The 18,068-nt window shown below is 46.0% G+C and overlaps 1 protein-coding gene across 1 annotated transcript; it reads right to left on the reverse strand.

The window, feature by feature from the left end:
* Window positions 1–970: 970 nt before the first annotated feature.
* ARIH2 (ariadne RBR E3 ubiquitin protein ligase 2) lies at window positions 971–16,443 on the reverse strand. The gene is made up of 15 exons (XM_072127057.1): window positions 16,284–16,443; window positions 11,605–11,971; window positions 10,203–10,270; window positions 9,348–9,411; window positions 7,849–7,996; window positions 7,644–7,765; window positions 6,955–7,064; window positions 6,249–6,366; window positions 5,445–5,495; window positions 4,766–4,787; window positions 4,453–4,604; window positions 4,223–4,366; window positions 3,785–3,853; window positions 3,614–3,697; window positions 971–1,599 (listed from the first exon to the last, which is right to left on the reverse strand). The coding sequence occupies exons 2-15, from the start codon at window positions 11,854–11,856 to the stop codon at window positions 1,528–1,530; spliced, it is 1,476 nt and encodes a 491-aa protein (XP_071983158.1). The 5' UTR covers window positions 11,857–11,971; window positions 16,284–16,443; the 3' UTR covers window positions 971–1,527.
* Between the last annotated feature and the right edge of the window lie 1,625 nt (window positions 16,444–18,068).

Genomic DNA, 18,068 nt, shown 5'->3' on the forward strand with positions numbered 1-18,068 from the left:
GGGGGGGGCTGGCACCACCATCACTAACAGAGTGCTATGAGGTGCATCCGGGGGGGGCTGGCACCACCACCACTAACAGAGTGCTATGAGGTGCATCCGGGGGGGGGCTGGCACCACCACCACCAACAGAGTGCTATGAGGTGCATCTGGGGGGGGCTGGCACCACCATCACTAACAGAGTGCTATGAGGTGCATCCGGGGGGGGCTGGCACCACCATCACTAACAGAGTGCTATGAGGTGCATCCGGGGGGGGCTGGCACCACCATCACTAACAGAGTGCTATGAGGTGCATCCGGGGGGGGCTGGCACCACCATCACTAACAGAGTGCTATGAGGTGCATCCGGGGGGGGCTGGCACCACCATCACTAACAGAGTGCTATGAGGTGCATCCGGGGGGGGCTGGCACCACCATCACTAACAGAGTGCTATGAGGTGCATCCGGGGGGGGCTGGCACCACCATCACTAACAGAGTGCTATGAGGTGCATCCGGGGGGGGCTGGCACCACCACCACTAACAGAGTGCTATGAGGTGCATCCGGGGGGGGGCTGGCACCACCACCACCAACAGAGTGCTATGAGGTGCATCTGGGGGGGGGGGGGGGGGGGGGGGCGCGGCGGGTGCTATGGAGCCATCCAGGGGGGCTGGCAAGACCACCATTATCAGGGTGCTATGTGGTAAATACATTTTGGCAGAAACCTATGTGCTCGCTGCATAATCAATACCATTCAGATGATTACATCAGATTCACGACCATCACGATCCACCAAGTGACCAATCCCCTTACACTAGTCACAGCAGAGACTTTGTTACAATCGCATGCAGTTCATATGATACATTGTAACACAGATTTGAGCTGCTGCATTCAGCTCACGTTGAAATCCAGTTATCCCAGTTTTTTTTTCTCCATCCATACAACACATAGGGAAAAGGGAGAGAAAAAAAAAAAAAAAACCAGGAAATAGGGGATGTTTTTAAAAAGTGTTTTTTTTTCTCGTTTTTGTAATTCTATTTTTGTTTCTGTATAATTGTACAACAGTTCAAAATGACGTTTTTTGCATAATAATCTAATTCTATGAACAGCCATTCAAAAAATTGAACTACTTTTCCAACACTTGCCATCCGGAACAAAAGAAAAAAAAAAAACTAAACGACTGGAGGTCAGACCCTCTATCTCTCTGTGCCCAAGCGATTCTCTGCAGGCTGGTGGTGGGCGCTGGAAGGGTTAAAGAACGGGGGAATGGGGGGGGGCATGGAAAAGAGCGATGCCTGGAACGGCGGTGCCGCGTCCAGCATCTACTCAGGGAAACGGGGACATTTTAAAAGGGGGGGAAAAAATTATATGGAAAAGGGGGAGGAAAAAATACCAACGGATCACGTTCCAAAATTAACGAGCGGAAAAAGTGGGTTCTCTGGATTTCTTCACATTCGTCCGGGGCTCCCGGGTTTCTCTGCAGCGTCAATCCCTTCTCACGCCGTAACATGCGCTCACTTTTCCTAGGAAAAAAAAAAGCTTCAGCCGCCGTTTATGTATCGTGAAAGTCCTTTAACAAAGTTCTTCTACGCTGCTCGGCTATATGCATCTGGTTCTCCAGGTCCTGGGGAGGAATAAGCAGAGGGGCGACCATCAGTCACAGCGGAAAAGCAATGCTCGATTAGTAAATGATCTTCTAGTAAACAGCGCCACTCCTGTTCATGGACGTGTCTGGTATTGCAGCTCAGTGGTGATGATGTGATGGCTAGAAAAGCAGTAATGTCTTTATAATCCTGTGAAACCACCTTTGTCTAAAAGTATACGCTAATGTTTCATAGAGTTCCGATTCTACAATTGCCTAGTAAAAGGCTTCACCAAATTTGCATATTATCCCCAATCCATAACAAGCTGATTGGTTCTGGGCCCGGTGCTGGAACCCTCGCTGATTACAAGAACAGATCCCAGAAATCTGGAGAACGTGGGTCTGATTCTTACTAATGTGTACAGTGGTAATAGTGTGTTCACTATTATGGCAGGGCTGAAAACGCGTAAGCGCGATACTCTGCATTTTCGGATACTCCCATAATATTAAATGGAGCGACAGAACGCATGGACGACCTGCGGCTCCACTTATCACAGAGAACGGGGATGCCTGATCTCTGGATTTCTGGGGGTCCTAGCAGTCGAACCCCCCCAATGATCAACTTGTCATCCCCTATCCCGCGGACAGAGGATTACATAGCAAACTTGGTCCATCCACTTTAACCCCTGAAAAGGTTCTAATGACCGGGGCATTTTTATAGAATTTTCGTATGTGGCGGTTTAAGAGCCATAAATAAAATTTGTTTTCAGCGGGTTTTTTTTTTTTAAGACACATGGAGCAAGTAAAAAACGTAATAGAAGTTTAAAGATTATTTTTTAACCCCTTAACGCCGGAGCCACTTTTCACCTTATTTACACGGCCCATTTTTTTCAAATCTGCCCTGTGTCACTATACAGTAAATGGTTCACTATAACTTCGGAACGCTTTAACATATCCAAGTGATTTTAAAATAGTTTTTTCTCGTGACACTTTGTACTTCATGTCAAAAATTTTGGTGGTATGTTTTGCATTTATTTATGAGAAAATCAGATATTTGGTGAAAATTTTGAAAAATTCTTGATTTTTCGATGTTCTGCTTTTTCCATACATAGTCATAACCGCAAAAATACTTAATAACTAACATTCACCGAATGTCTCCTTTATGTGGACATGGTTTTTTATGCATAGTCTTATTTTTGTAGGATGTTATGGGGCTTTGAACGTTGGGTGCGATTTTTCACATTTTCATAAAAAACGCGAAATCCTGCTATTGAGGGCCCTGCTCAGGTTTCAAGTCACTTTACGAGACCTAAATAATAGTAAAACCCCATAACGTACGTAACGTACGTAAAACAACTTTTATGAAGTTTGTTTCGGTCATTTTGATATATAATTTGTAGAATCTCAGGCAAAGCGGAGACCAGGGCAATGTTTTTTGTAGTGTAGAGGGAGATTTTCTTTCTTTATTACATTAGGAAATGTAAATGTATTTTTATTAATATTTACTAATTTTTTTTGTGTGTGTCCGTTTTTACTTTATATGTCCCCGATGAGGTCATAAAAGACAAGTGGGGGGACATTTTCGATTTTTTTCTTTTACAAGTTTTCCCCTGTAACTGGGGCGTCTATAACAGCCCCAGTTACAGGTGAAAATGACCCCTGCGAGGGCTGATGTTGATCAGAGCTGTACGGGGTCTGTTCAGAAACAGCAGCTCTGATTAACCCCTTTAGACCAGATGGTCACGTGACTATAGGCTCTGCTCCTCTGTACGTTGCGCTACTTCAGCGATGTGCTGCGAGGAATGGAAAAGGGAGGAGCGGTAATAAACCGTATCTCCCTTCTCCATAGGGTCTCCGGGTGTCCCTGACCCGAGCAGTGTGGGAGCAGTAGAAAACTGCAGTGACTGCGGTCCCAGAAGAATTAATAACATAACCTATAGATAGTTGGGGTCCAGAATTCGCCTTTAACATATCCTTATCGAGTCATCCTGTACCTTATGCCTAGTAGTTTTGTGGAAGATCTGATAGAGAAACAAAATCCCAACCCTGTACTCACCCCTCTGTCATAGCTGTCAGCTCTTTCTACCTTCCAGGAGAGGTTCTCAATCTCTGCCTCTAGCTGCGCCTGCTGATACTCAAACTGCAAGAAAATCACAAGACGTATCGGTATAACAGCACAGATTGCAGTGACAGATTGTACATACAACACAATCCAATCTGGACTTACCAGCTTCTTGCGTGGGCCGGACTCCATGTAGTAAGCATAGGGATATGTATATTGCAGGGTATATCGGCACTGAGTGTGGAGGAGAGAGAGAGGGTATACACAAGATAATGCCATTTACCAGTCACTTAGAGGGGTCCTTCATTATTAACAGGATAATGGATAACATTCTGATATCAGATCCTTACAAATCACAAGAACAGGAATCTTACTCTCCCTAATAGAGTAGCAGATGCAGCACGCTCCTCGATGAACCATTTACTGTCTAGGAGACTATCCCTGAACCCCACCATTCAGAATGGTATCCCCCCCATACTATCCGAATGGTGGTACATAGGATCAGCAGTCAGATCCCCACTAATCTCATATCTATCTCTATGGATGTACATACATTATATATACATCCATAGCTCCCCTATAGTTATTTGGGGAAGGTCTCACCTTTGCCAGCAGCTTAGCAGCATTCTGTAGGTACTGCCAATCTATCCAGGTGCCCAGGTTGTTCATTACCCGTTCCTGAATCTTCTCCTGAATTTGCTGGTAGGTCTGAGCTTCCAACTGCAGACTCTTATTATGGTTTTCCCACTGCCGGACAGTAAAACGTGGAGTCACTAATACAATTTCTACAATCACAGTCTATTGACCTACCCCCCTCTGTGATGCCTACTTACCCTCTCAAAGTAGAAGAGGTATTTCTTGAGAGCCTCTCGGGCCTGAGCCTGCTGACTCTGGTTTACAATATCGGGGTTCTCTTTGTATCGGCTGCACTCGTAGTATTCGCTGCCGTGTGTTTTCCAGTCGCCAAGGCACATCCAGCAGAAGTCTGAGGACAGACGAGTACGGGGTTATTTGTCAGTGCCTGCTAGGAGTTGTAGTCTATTGTAATGGCAGCACTAACCACTGCCGAATCATGTCAGGTATCTGATTTATTTGCATCGGTAGATACACAGATATATGTGATTTATGGCTGATGTAGTCACTTACCATGCTTGCACTTTGAACATTGCTGAAAGAAACAAAACGGAGTTAAGTGGGGTTCACCCAAACACGCTCAGGTCAACACGTGCAATGCTTTTAAGAAAGTTTAAGTTTTAGAAATTGATCACCAATCCTCAGGATAGGAAATCAACCCCAGTTCCTTGGGGGGGGGGGGGGGGGGGTGTCCAATACCCAGCACCATGCGATCTGCTTGATTCTGGTGAAGCCAAACTTTTACAGCACATGCCAGGGACATCATGTGGGCCGTTTGCAGCTCAGTAAGAGGATACGGATGAACTACAATACCGAGCACAGCTCCTGGACCATGTACATGAATAGCTTAGAAGTGAAGAAACAACCCCTTTAAATGTTTTCATGGCATATCCATTGAACAAATCCATTAGTGACTAAAAGCTATAGTCCAAGTACTACAACCCCCATTTATCAGGAAAATGGGAGTTGTGTGTCACCATTATAGGATATTATACAATGGAGCAGATGACTCCCTAATTATTCCCCTTTCCTTGAATAATTTAGTTCGGACTAAGTAGGGAAGTTATCACCCATCAACCAGACAGCAGCCGCTGGGACCAGAACCGAGCTGGAGAGTGGGACCCCTTTTTCCCCCATAAGGAAAAGCAGACGGATGGAGACGTAGACTAATGTGTTACTCCCTCATACTTACCATGTGGTTGCAACCTCCATTTTTCTCAATACAGATATTGCACTTGGGACACTAAAAGAAGAAATACAGCAAAAACAACAAAGTAAGTAAAGAGAATATAATACAAGACCAGCAGGATACGTATTCATTTCCCTCCCTTTTGACATAAATCCAATGTGCAAAGGAGGTTTATAAGGAAAGGGGGGGGATGGGGTTTCTAGCGTATGATGTGCTACAGCTGACGTGGAATAGCCGTAGCCCCCAGAGCCTTGAGTAGCCTCTGCGGGTAATTTGCATATAAAAATTATGAAGTTTAGAAACCTATAAGCAACATTCGAATAAATTATAAAACCTGTAGATTCCAGATGGTAGATTACATTTAATTCAAGGAAATCTACTGTCCAACATGATAAACCAGGGGAACTTGCTCTTAAATACAGACACTGTGACTGCGGTAATCTTCTTATATTTGTTATCAATGGTCTCCTCCCTCCTAAAAGCTATTTTTACAATTATGCTAATGAGTATGCTAATGAGAGGTTCTGAGCGGTGTTCCCTGAGCCCCTCTGTGCTGTAGCTTCACAGGCTGTTAGACTGCCCCCATGCTTCCTCTGGGTAACAATGTAACAGCCTGTGAAGCTACAGCATGGAAGGGCTCTGGTAACACCCCCAGAGCCCTTTCTGGCTCATTAGCACATGTTTAAAAGTTGATGTTAGAAGGAAGGAGGCCATAGATAACATATAATCATACATTACATTATATATAATAAAACCCTTTATTATAAGTTTCTTATATTTCAAGTGTCCACCATCAAAACATCTTACGTCTTTAGTGTGAGCACTGATGTAGTTTGCAGTTTCCGAGTCGTCCGCGCACTTCGTCAGCCATTTGCGGATGGTGGCGCAGTCTGTGGGAGCGTGGTACATTTGGCGGCAGCGGAAGCTGATGAAATATTATAACACACAGAGACGTTATAAACTGGGAAAGAAATGGATGACAGCTGCGAACAATAACAGACGAAGGGGGGGGGGGCACTTTAGGAGTGAGAGATGTTTACACGTGCGATGCTGGAGGGAAGGTGGTGAAGCGCAATAACATCAGGGTCAGAGTAAATGGCAGGGGGTTCATAGCCAGAAGCCTCCTATAAATAGCCCTGGCAGGCCAGGAAAGTTTTCTGACTTTTTCCAGAAACATTAACCCATTAAGTTCTGAAAGTGTAGAATAAAAAACACAGCAGTGGACATTTCACATTCCCACTAAATGATTTAATGGCGGCACAGCGCGTTAAGATTCCACATCTCCTTACAAGGTTTTGCAGAGATGATGTCCCCAATTAACAGGGTCCCAATTAATACCTATGGGCCTGATTAATACCTAAACACTGGGCATTCCACCATTGAAAGAAAAGGTCAGTGGGTGTGATTGTTCTACCCTATTCTGTGCATAGCGTACATCATGTAATCTTAGGACAACCCTCTTCCTAAATGACGATTGTCTCTTGTCCAAAGTAATTATTGAAGAAGAACTTACCAGAAGACCTCGTTGCACCTGTTGCACTGCACTCTCCGAGCCTTTGGCTCCTGAACCTGTATGACCATTGGACAGTCAGCACCGGGGCAGAGCTGGAGCTGATAGTGGCTCTGGGGTGAGAAAGAGAAAGTAAATCATCACTCCATAATACATTACCCAGTGTGTGGAAAAGCTGAAACCTTCCTAGTATTAGTAATAACAACAACCCGAATTTAGCCAATTTAATGGGGTTGAGGAAACACGGCTCCAGATAGGCAATAAGTTGCTGACCACCCGGGTCCAGCCTGTGATAACGCTACATTCATACAGGGAAACGGGGACCCCATTCTTGGAATCAGTAGCGATTCCAAGACTCAGCAATGCACAAGTTATCACCTATTCTGTTGTGTTACCTCAGTCCAACCAATTAAAAAGGTTATGAAAAATAATGGTATATCACTAGCATACACCATCTCTGATTCTGGACATCAATGGATGCAGCTTTCATCCTGTGCGCCATTGATTTCAAGAGGACTGTACCTGGAAGTATGCAGTATAGGACCTTTTGGGGGTCCCCTGTTCTGCTGATCGCAAAGCTCCAGAACCGTTTAGATTAGATACTGATCCCCACACAAAAATGCATGGGTGAGTGTGGAGTCATTATCGATAGAGAAGGTATGTACCAGATGGGTGGTTATACTCAGACCTACCTCTACATAGTCCCTGAATAGGTATCTCTTGTATTTGTCCTTCATTTCCTCATTCGGCAGTAATGGAAAGACAAAATCTTCTGGTGTTCGGAGCAAGCATTCCTGGGCCATGCAGGAGATACCTAAAGATGGAGAAAGGAGCAAGTAAGGAGAGAGTCCCAATATAGGAGTAATAGGAATAGAGGGTCTCCTGGGATGACTTTACCAACGCCAGCTCCATCCTTCACTAGGACTGTGCAGTGCTGCTCCCAACAGCTGCGGCAGAACGGGTGCTGACAGGCCAGAGACAGAAGGTTCTCCTTCCGGACAAACTGCATGCAGACCGCGCAGTGATGGGAGGAATGTGCCATAACCTGGGGGGACACAAGAAGCAGAGATCAGGCTGCAGACCACCGCAAGCCGAGGCTCTAGAGAGGAAAATTACATGCATGTCTATCCTTCTAAACAGGAAAAAAGCCATAAAAAAAAAAATCTGAATCCATTTAGGATGTGGCTCTAAACTCTTAGATCACTGCATAGATAGAAGACTCACCCTGGTCAGTAACCAAAGGAATCCCAACTATGTGAGTACTGACATAACCTTCACAGGCAGGAGGCTCCCAAAAAGACAAGATTCTTAAATTTACTGTCACATGCTCTTATTCACTATTATTACAAAAATTATTATTTAAAAATACAGCATTTTACAGCCTGTCTCTGTATTGGTGTATACAATTTTGGTTGCCCCTGGATATGACCGTAAATCTTCTGACTATGGTCACATTCTTCTCATGAATAGCTTCTCTTGTCTGCACACTGCAGTGCGCTCTGCCTTCTGCCCCTCTCCCTTCATTACAAGTCCAGCTCAGACACAGGCACAGCCTGCCGGCAAGCAACAGCGTGCAGAGATTTACTCTACAAGCTACAGGCAAAATAAGGTCTTTATAAAGGAGGGAGGCTTATAGCAGAGCTGAGAGGATCTCATCTCTCATCTTTGATCTGTCTCATGTCTCTTTTTATGTGTGTCAGATACTAGTGAATGTTCAGAAGGTAAATAAAAGTGTATATAACCCTGTACCCTGATAATCTAAGCACATTGTCAGCACACAGTATCTCCTAGCACAGAGGAATCATGAAGTGTCTGCTTAGAGAGTCCCCGCTCACACTCTGAAATATTACACTGACCATCACTGAGTGATAGGAGCTAAAACACCAATACACTGAGTAAGGCTACATTCACACGATGTATGCCTGCCGTACCGTAGTAGGGCGGGTATACATCGGCGCCACGGAGAGGAGCAGGGGATGAGCGCAGCTCACCCCCGCCCCTCTCCATAGGAAGATACAGCGCACGGCGCCGTATCACGGGAAAAGATAGGACATGTCCTATCTTTTCCCGGGCTACGGAGCGGTACGGTGCCGTTCTGCTCCATTCATCTCCATTCGCTTGGCGATCTCCGTCAGCTCCATAGAGATGAATGGAGCAGAACGGTCATGCACAGTCGTCTGCTCCATCACTCTCATGGAGCGACGAGGGGTCCGCTTGTGGTACATGGGACCCCATTAGTCCCCTTGTTTTTGCGATCTGTGGGGGTCTCACCAAATTCGTTGGAAAACCCCTTTAACCAAAAAAAAAAAAAAAAAACACTGAAAACAATCTCCATCGAGAACAAGCAGCCACTCGGAGATGGAGCGAGTAATAAGAAATGTACACACAGGACTCACATGTTTAGACGATAGAGGCTGAACCCTGGCGTCATCTAACAACTGGACAGAATTCAGTTTATGCCTGGAAGAGAGAACAACAATGAGTGAGGAGATCCCCTCCAAATGCTGACTGTCCCCCCCCCCCACCCCACCCCCACTGGCCTACAAACTTTTTAGGGTTGTAGATGTAGATGCAGAACTTATCCATTCAGCATTCTCAGGATTAGTGAGGGCCTTAAGGGTGATAACATATCCTAGTGACGAGCCATCAAATTTACGGAAAGGGAATACCCCTTTAAGGGATCATCGTGGTAACACACCGGGGTCCGGCCGCTGCCAAGCCATCTCCTCTGCAATCCCTACAATTATCCGGTCTGTGTTATTTGGCTTATAATCATCACTTTTAGTACTTGGCTTCCATAACTCTTGTATTGATTTAGAGTTAAATAGAGCTTCCTACTCCACTCCCAACCAAAGCTGCATTGAGAATTTCTATTAACCCTTCGTCTCCCTAGCTGCCTGTACAGAACACGTTCTGCTGTATTGCCTTGCAGAAGGTTTACACCGGATGTCCGTACATCTCACATTTTGTTAGGACGGAGGGCGTCAGGACCACAGATTTCAGCAGCTTTAGATGTTGTTGGAGTAAAATGTATAATGTAAATAGTGATACTATTCAGAGACAACTGATTGGGTCTGGAATGTTATTCTCAATTTTTGTTCATTAGACCCCAGTGGGGATCAGAAAATAAGTGCATTGATCTTATAATGGAGTATCACAGGTGAAAAATCAATGTGCAGGGAGCTCCGGAAATACTATAACGGGATCCAGGATCCATTATGGCGGGGGAGGGGGAGGATGTGAACACTCACCTCTCTAATATTTCTGAGACTTGCCAATGAAAGTGAACCAGGATGAGTTTTGCCACCGAATGGGACACCTACAAGAAATACACAGTATAAATTTTATCGGGAACCTCCTTTAATCCGACATATAACAATCTAAAAATCTCTGATAATCCATATTGCACCTCTTTTCCCACCATGGCTTCCAATAAGGTCACCAGGTCACCTTCCAACGCACTCCCAATGCTGACTGCAGTCCAGGTGTGCATGTCCGGCCTGTGGGACTTCCAAGGCAGATTACAGGAAAATGTATGGTCCCTTGATGTCTAAATTTCTTGGGGTACCAGCTGGTGTACAGACAATTTCATCAGAATTGTTCATTAGCGCACGTCCCCTTAAATCCACAGGACGCTGGAGAACAATTTGCAAAGTTTCTCGAGAGATGCGCACCCTTAGTAGAGGAACACAAACATTGCCCATAGAGAGGTCTCCCTGTCCATATAACAGCCAGGGAATATGAGGACATGTGTGATGAGACCACTAGAGGACGCAGCCGCTGCTGCAGGGGGTCTGTGATGACGTGCACATGGGGAGATTGCTCTGGGCTTGTAAAAGTCATCCTAGACGTGGGGTGAGAGACTGATGAGTCAGCGTGAGTGCGGGCGGGATCCTACTACCTGCAGACTATCACTTCACACAGTCAGGAGCTGCGTTAACCCTTAGAACGGGGAATAGCTGGCTGCGATATAGGAGGACAGTCACTGGGACGTGTGTGACAATATATGGAGTTGTGAACTGTTCACAGCTAATAGAAGGTCTCAGAACACGGCACATAAATCTCCGCTAACCCTTAACATATGAAAGTCACGGTGATAAGGACCATATGTTGTGCACCGTCATCTCTCATGAGCCATGTTCACACTCAGCAATTATTAAAATACAGGAAGCAGAAGCTAATAATAAGTCAAATAACAGATGGAAATGCACAACAGTGATCCTGCAACTGCCCTACAAGTTGAGCTGCAGGATGACCATGTGTCCTTCATGTCCATTCAATAGTACAGGATTGTGGGAAATTGCTGAACATTGCACTCAGACAGTGATTAAGGGGCCGGAGATGCAAGAGCGCTGTGCTGAGCAATTTCTGACACTCCCATACTACCGAATGGATTATCAACCTGCTGCTCCATGTGTTAAAGAGATCGTAACCCTTGTTCTCCAGATTGCAGGGGGTCCCGTAACGTAACCCTTGTTCTCCACTATAGGGGTGCAGGCATAAACATCCCATACTGACCTCCAGGTCTAATTCTATAGCCTGTGCATGGGGTACACCCCCAGCTCTCCTGCAGAGGCCCCAAAAAGTATTCATGGTTAAGAGGGCCAACCCCCCCTATCCATGCCTACAGGAAGGCAATGCACATTCTCTCACCTTTATAATGGACGCTAGGCTCGCCATCTGATCATTGAGTGCACTCTCAGACTCCCTGTAGGTGAGGCAGGTAAACTGATATTCCTCAGGGTCGAAAGAGTCTGCCCCCTGCTGCTCCACATCATTAGCGACCCCCACATAGTAATCCTCAATGTCTCCTGGGTCATCGTCTTCATCTTCATCCTCCTCCTCGCAATTAGGGTCATAATCTTCATTGCTGTCTGATCCTTGACTGTTCATATCTACAGACATTTTACCATCGGGGTAGGAGGGGTCAATAGTAAAGCTACAAAATCCTGTGCATGACCCCCCTCAGAGCAGGATGTAGGGCTGGTGTCTGGCACCCATCTGGAGGAGCTCTAGTAGTCTACAAACATAAAAGACACAGATGTCAGCAAGTCATAGGATGAGACATTCACCACAGCTACTCATCTGTACATCAAATGGTGATCACTACATACAGTGCATTGTATTATACCCCAGAGCTGCACTCACTATTCTGCTGCTGGTGCAGTCACTGTGTACATACATGACATTACTTATCCTGTACTGATCCTGAGTTACATCCTGTATTATACCCCAGAGCTGCACTCACTATTCTGCTGCTGGTGCAGTCACTGTGTACATACATGACATTACTTATCCTGTACTGATCGTGAGTTACATCCTGTATTATACCCCAGAGCTGCACTCACTATTCTGCTGCTGGTGCAGTCACTGTGTACATACATGACATTACTTGTCCTGTACTGATCCTGAGTTACATCCTGTATTATACTCCAGAGCTGCACTCACTATTCTGCAGCTGGTGCAGTCACTGTGTACATACATGACATTACTTATCCTGTACTGATCCTGAGTTACATCCTGTATTATACACCAGAGCTGCACTCACTATTCTGCTGCTGGTGCAGTCACTGTGTACATACATGACATTACTTATCCTGTACAGATCCTGAGTTACATCCTGTATTATACCCCAAAGCTGCACTCACTATTCTGCTGCTGGTGCAGTCACTGTGTACATACATGACATTACTTATCCTGTACTGATCCTGAGTTGCATCCTGTATTATACCCCAGAGCTGCACTCACTATTCTGCTGCTGGTGCAGTCACTGTGTACATACATGACATTACTTAACCTGTACTGATCCTGAGTTACCTCCTGTATTATACTCAAGTGTCATCAATCCATGTTGTCAGAGTCTCCCCTTACATTTATACTGCGCTCCAATAATTCATGGGGTGAGCAGGACACTTCCTAGAATGTAATCCGACACTGAACAAGCAGGAGAAGCAGCACAAATGCAAAACAGAGGGAGCACAACAGTCTGGCCTATCTCAGTGTCCTGCGCTACTTCAACCCTTAGTGCTCATCTGCAATCTGCGGGAAAACCTCACAGCAATAGCGCCCCCACCTGGCAAATGAATGAGACCCTATTGTAATCAATAAGTTGTCCCTGCAATGAATTGACATGATGGGTGCTCCAGGGAGTTATTTATTACCTTCTGGGGCAAAACAGGGTTTGTCACATCTGGACGGATATTCGCCTGCAGAATGGATGACTGGGGACTCCCTGCAATCTGATATCGACGACCTATTCCTATGGAAAGGCCATCAGCATCAATTCACTGGAAGACCCCTTAAGAAGGGAACTATAAGAGGTGATAAAAGGAGCAATGTCACATGGGCAGTACAAGTGGCATATAGAACATCCACACTGGTAAAGGATGGTGCAGGGAGCTACAGTAAGACTGATAAGATGCCCCTGACCCCATTAATGTCACATATCACCAGTGCCGAGACCCTGCAGATACATCTCCATCACTTACAGCTCCTTATAAGCCACCAACTAGATTACTGGCCCTTTAAGACTACTTCAAGCTCCCATTCCCAACTGTGCAGAGATATGTTATCACGGAGACGTCTCTTCTCTCCCACAATTTAACCATAAGTCAGGGACAGCTCTGCCCGCATGTCACATGGACAGCGCTAGGTCCTAGCAGTGAGGAGGATAATGATGTATAGATATATATGATATATAGATCCTGCACTGACACATGGTGTAATGTAGGGTGTATTATAAGTAATATAGAGCACAGGCCACAAGGGGGTGATAAACAGGAAGGGTTTTTGGGGTCATTACCTTAACACAGCCCTAGTTAGAGGCCTTTAAACCAGCAGCACTTGAGTCCCTATGACAACACTTCATGCTCTATACATAGTAGGTTCTCCATTTACACAGAGACCTTAAATTTGCGGCTTTAAAGGAGCCCTATGGGAATCTAGCAGGCCGGAAGTTCTGGGGAGGGGGTCATAGGACAGTGGTCTCATCGGACAAGGGAACAACACAAAAGTGAAGGCCGGTGGTCTGAGGAGGTCACTCATTGGACTTCACATTCACGGCCACAGATTAAAGGGGTCTTCCAGTTTTAGTATTGGGGAATATAATTAAAATATACGTCTGTGATTTTTCACTTTAATCTAGCAGCAGAAGGGACCTGCAGTACCACACACAACCCAGGAGGGGGTGATGTTTCTTCTAATATACGGTAGCGCTACAATACCCTACCCTTGCCCCACAGTGTAGGGAACAGAATAATTAGCCATGGAAGGTGCTGTGCCAGCCTCATGATACCCAGAGGATCTAACACAAGCCAAATGGTTTCTCCCATATCTTCTTTCTACCACCCCAACTCCTATCAATTGTTTCCGGACGTCTCAGGGTTACACAAGTATTCCCCCCCCCCCCGACAAGTAACCCTCCTACTGAACGATGGAAGGCTCCGTGCAGCAGCCAAATGCAACAATTCTGAAATATAAACCCATACTTCACAGTCCTGCTGCTCCTCCTACAGGATGGATACTCTCCATATAAGAATAATCTTTATTTATACAGCGCCATCAAATTCTGTACAGATTCTGGGGAACATATACAAAATAAAATAAGACCGAGTAATAACAGAGTACTAACAGTCATATGGAATAGAATATCTTGATTAAAGGGTTAACATTAATGGTAAATATTTAAAGGGGTCAGCAAGTTAAGAAGCAAACCCAAAAATCTTAATAATTTGGAGCCTAATCTACAAACCAGAACAGCTTCAGAAAGCCCCCCCCCCCCTCGAGGACCTAGTGCAACTTTGCATTACACAGATAAGCCATTGATGTCTATTTGTAGCACTTCCTTATCCCTGTGCTGGTGCTGTTTTTGGTTACCGCAAGAAAACCCAGTGTTGTTAGTGAAAAGACGATTGTAAGAAGATTACATGTCTTATACCCACAGGACAGTAGACAACACCAGGATCAGAGGGGAATAGACTGCCGGGACCCGTAGCTTGCTGCTCAGCCATCAATCCCATGAACAGAGAATGGTGACATGGTCATGTTACTCCATTCATTAGGAAGACAACATTCCCGTTCTCATAATTGAGAAGGCCCACCAGAGTCCGGACACCCACATGTATGAGAAAGTTAAACTTCAATACTGGTTAACATTTTTAAACCAGGGCGCCTGTTCACCAAGGGGTCTGACTGCAGTGATCCTTCAGTACAGGGGTCTCTAGTACTACCCCCCTTGTGATCAGCAGATTTCCTCTATCATAGAGGCGTCCTCACACATGAGCAGCGCCGCTCCATTCATCATGGGGATCCCCTCCTCATAATCTGCAGGAATCTCCATGAGAATGAGGGTCTCTAGTACAACGTGTGAGCACCCCCTTTCCCCTTCTGTACTGTAGCGGACTGTACCCCACTAGTGAAAGAGGCAGCATCGAACCTTCATAGAACCGCTCCATTCATCCTGGGCACCGATAGTGTAAGTAGAATCTGCACATATTCACGGCACCGCTCCATTCACCCTGGACACCCCCATAAATCTGCATGGACCTCCATCAGAATGGGTGTCTATAGTACAATGTGTGAGCACCCCCTTTCCCCTTCTGTACTGTAGCGGACTGTACCCCACTAGTGAGCTGCATCTAACCTTCATAGCACCGCTCCATTCACTCAGGGGACCCCCATGATGATCTGCAGGGGCCTCCATGAGAATGGGGGTCTATAATACAACGTGTGAACACCCCCTTTCCTCTTCCATAGTGCACTGTACCCCACTAATGAGCAGCATCAAACCTTCATAGCAGCGCTCCATTCACCCTGGGGATCTCCTCCCGATGCTCTGCAGGAGCCCCAGTAATCCCCATTACATCGAGACGTTCATCCCGGGTCACTTGTCTCCGGACCACAAGTCCCCCCCCCCCATTCCGGCACATAGGGGGCCACAGCCACCATCACGCACACTTCACTCCTAACTTTACCAAAAGTTTACAACATTTTCCATGGCTCCATAGAGGAGTCACGTGACCAGATAGGGGTCCCTTGTCACATGACACAACCGTTATCACCCCTCTTTTAGAAATACGCCCCCCGGTGATGGTGCGGCGCCCACATCCCCTGCCTGCCACGGACACCGGTGCCACAGACCCCAGCAGGGGGTTGTTATCACCCCATCTCCACCATAGAACTCGCCCACAGGGCACCCAACCACCCAGTGCCCCCCCCTGATGTACCTCACGCCCTCCCTGCCCCCCACCTTTATGTGCAGGTCCCTCCTCCAGCCTCCCCTCCCCCTTCATGTACCCCCAGTCACTCTTATCATGTCCCCCTGTCAGTCTCACCGAACTGGGACGGAGCTCTGTCCCAAACCGTGTTCCGCCGCAAGGTCCCGGTGGTAGGCGGCGCTAATCACTCCACCTCCGCCTGCCTCTCCACCGACTGCCTATACCGGAAGTGCTGCGCTCTGTCTGACGTCACTTCCGCCAGGCAGTGCGGACGCTATGACACCTTTTAGAGGCGGGGCTTACGCGCAGATGGGCGGGTCCAGGCGTGGCTGTTGCCCATCCGGTTTACTAGTGGCTGAGAAGTCCTTGGTGGGCGTATTTAGCAGGCTGGGGGGGGGGGCCCTCACGGGTCACGTGGTGCAGTGTAAACAGCCTCCTGCGGCACCATTGATCCGATTATCATCATCATCATCATTATTATTATTATTATTATTATTATTATTATTATTATGTAACATAGTCTTAGGAGTATATTCACACACGCAGGGTTTTTGCACACTTTAAAATGAGGAGCAATAATTGATTGCAGCCAGTGTTATGTATTGTCCCTGTACAGATGTGTAATCAGACCTTTATGTATCTTTATAGTAGCAGCAGGACTGTGAAATAAGTGTTTATTGTTGCAATGGGGAATGTCCTCACATGTCCTCCCTGTGCTCTCTGCAGCCAGTGTTATGTATTGTCCTTGGAGAGATGTGTAATACTAGCAGCAGGACTGTGAAATATGGGTTTATATTTCAAAATTGTTGCATTTGGCTGCTGCACAGACCCTTCCATCTAAGTAACAGCTGTAACAGGCTTCTGGTTGAATACTACAGTAGTAAATTAAAGGGGAGAGGGGGTTTGGAAAAGTTTATTGTTGAGCTAGGAGGATATTACCCTAATGCACATGGAGAATCAGCAATCCTGGAATGTAAATCAATATTTCACAGTCCTGCTGCTACTAACCACATACAGAAAGATCTGATCACACATCTCTCCAGGGACAATACATAACACTGGCTGCAGTCTGTATGGTCAAAGCTGCTGACAGGTTCCCTATAAATCTCATTTATGCTATTACCTTAGATTAGAGTTTACAATGACTAATGATATGGCCCTGGCTTCATACACATGGGAAGTATCTACATGTGCAAGGGAATAGTCACCAACAGGGATGATGGTGGAGTTGCATCAGGTGGTCATAAGGCGTCTTCTCCCCGTATGAGACCAGTACTATGAACAATATAATAGTTGGGGTCCTGGTACAGGTTTTGCACTGGGGTCAAGCAACAGCATGTTGCTTGTCTCTTTGCGCTGTTTACCTGCAGCGTTCAATTACTTAGAAGTAGGGAGGCGTTAACAGAGCCCCTCCATGCTGTAGCTTCACAGACTGTTACACTGTGAAGGGTACTGAGGGGCCGACATTGAAACAGGGTGTGAAGCTACAGCACGATAGTGCTCTGGTAACACCCCCAGGAGCCCTTTAGGCTCATTAGCATCATTTTAGAAGGAAGGAGGCCATGGATAACAAATACAGGCAGTCCCCGGGTTACATACAAGATTGGGTCTGTAGGTTTGTTCTTAAGTTGAATTTGTATGTAAGTCGGAACTATATATTTTATCATTGTAATCCCAGCCAGAACTTTTTTGGTCTCTGTGACAATTGGATTTTAAAAATGTTGGGTTGTCATAAGAATCAATATTAACACTAAATCCTCATTACAGACACCTGTGATAACTGTTACAGCTGATTATTGTAGCCTAGGACTAAAGTACAATAAATTACCAATATCCAGAGGTCCGCTTGTAACTAGGGGTCGTATGTAAGTCGAGTGTTCTTAAGTAGGGGACCGCCTGTAT

Source organism: Engystomops pustulosus, chromosome 10 (assembly GCF_040894005.1).
Source record: "Engystomops pustulosus chromosome 10, aEngPut4.maternal, whole genome shotgun sequence".
Taxonomy (NCBI): Eukaryota; Metazoa; Chordata; class Amphibia; order Anura; family Leptodactylidae; genus Engystomops; species Engystomops pustulosus.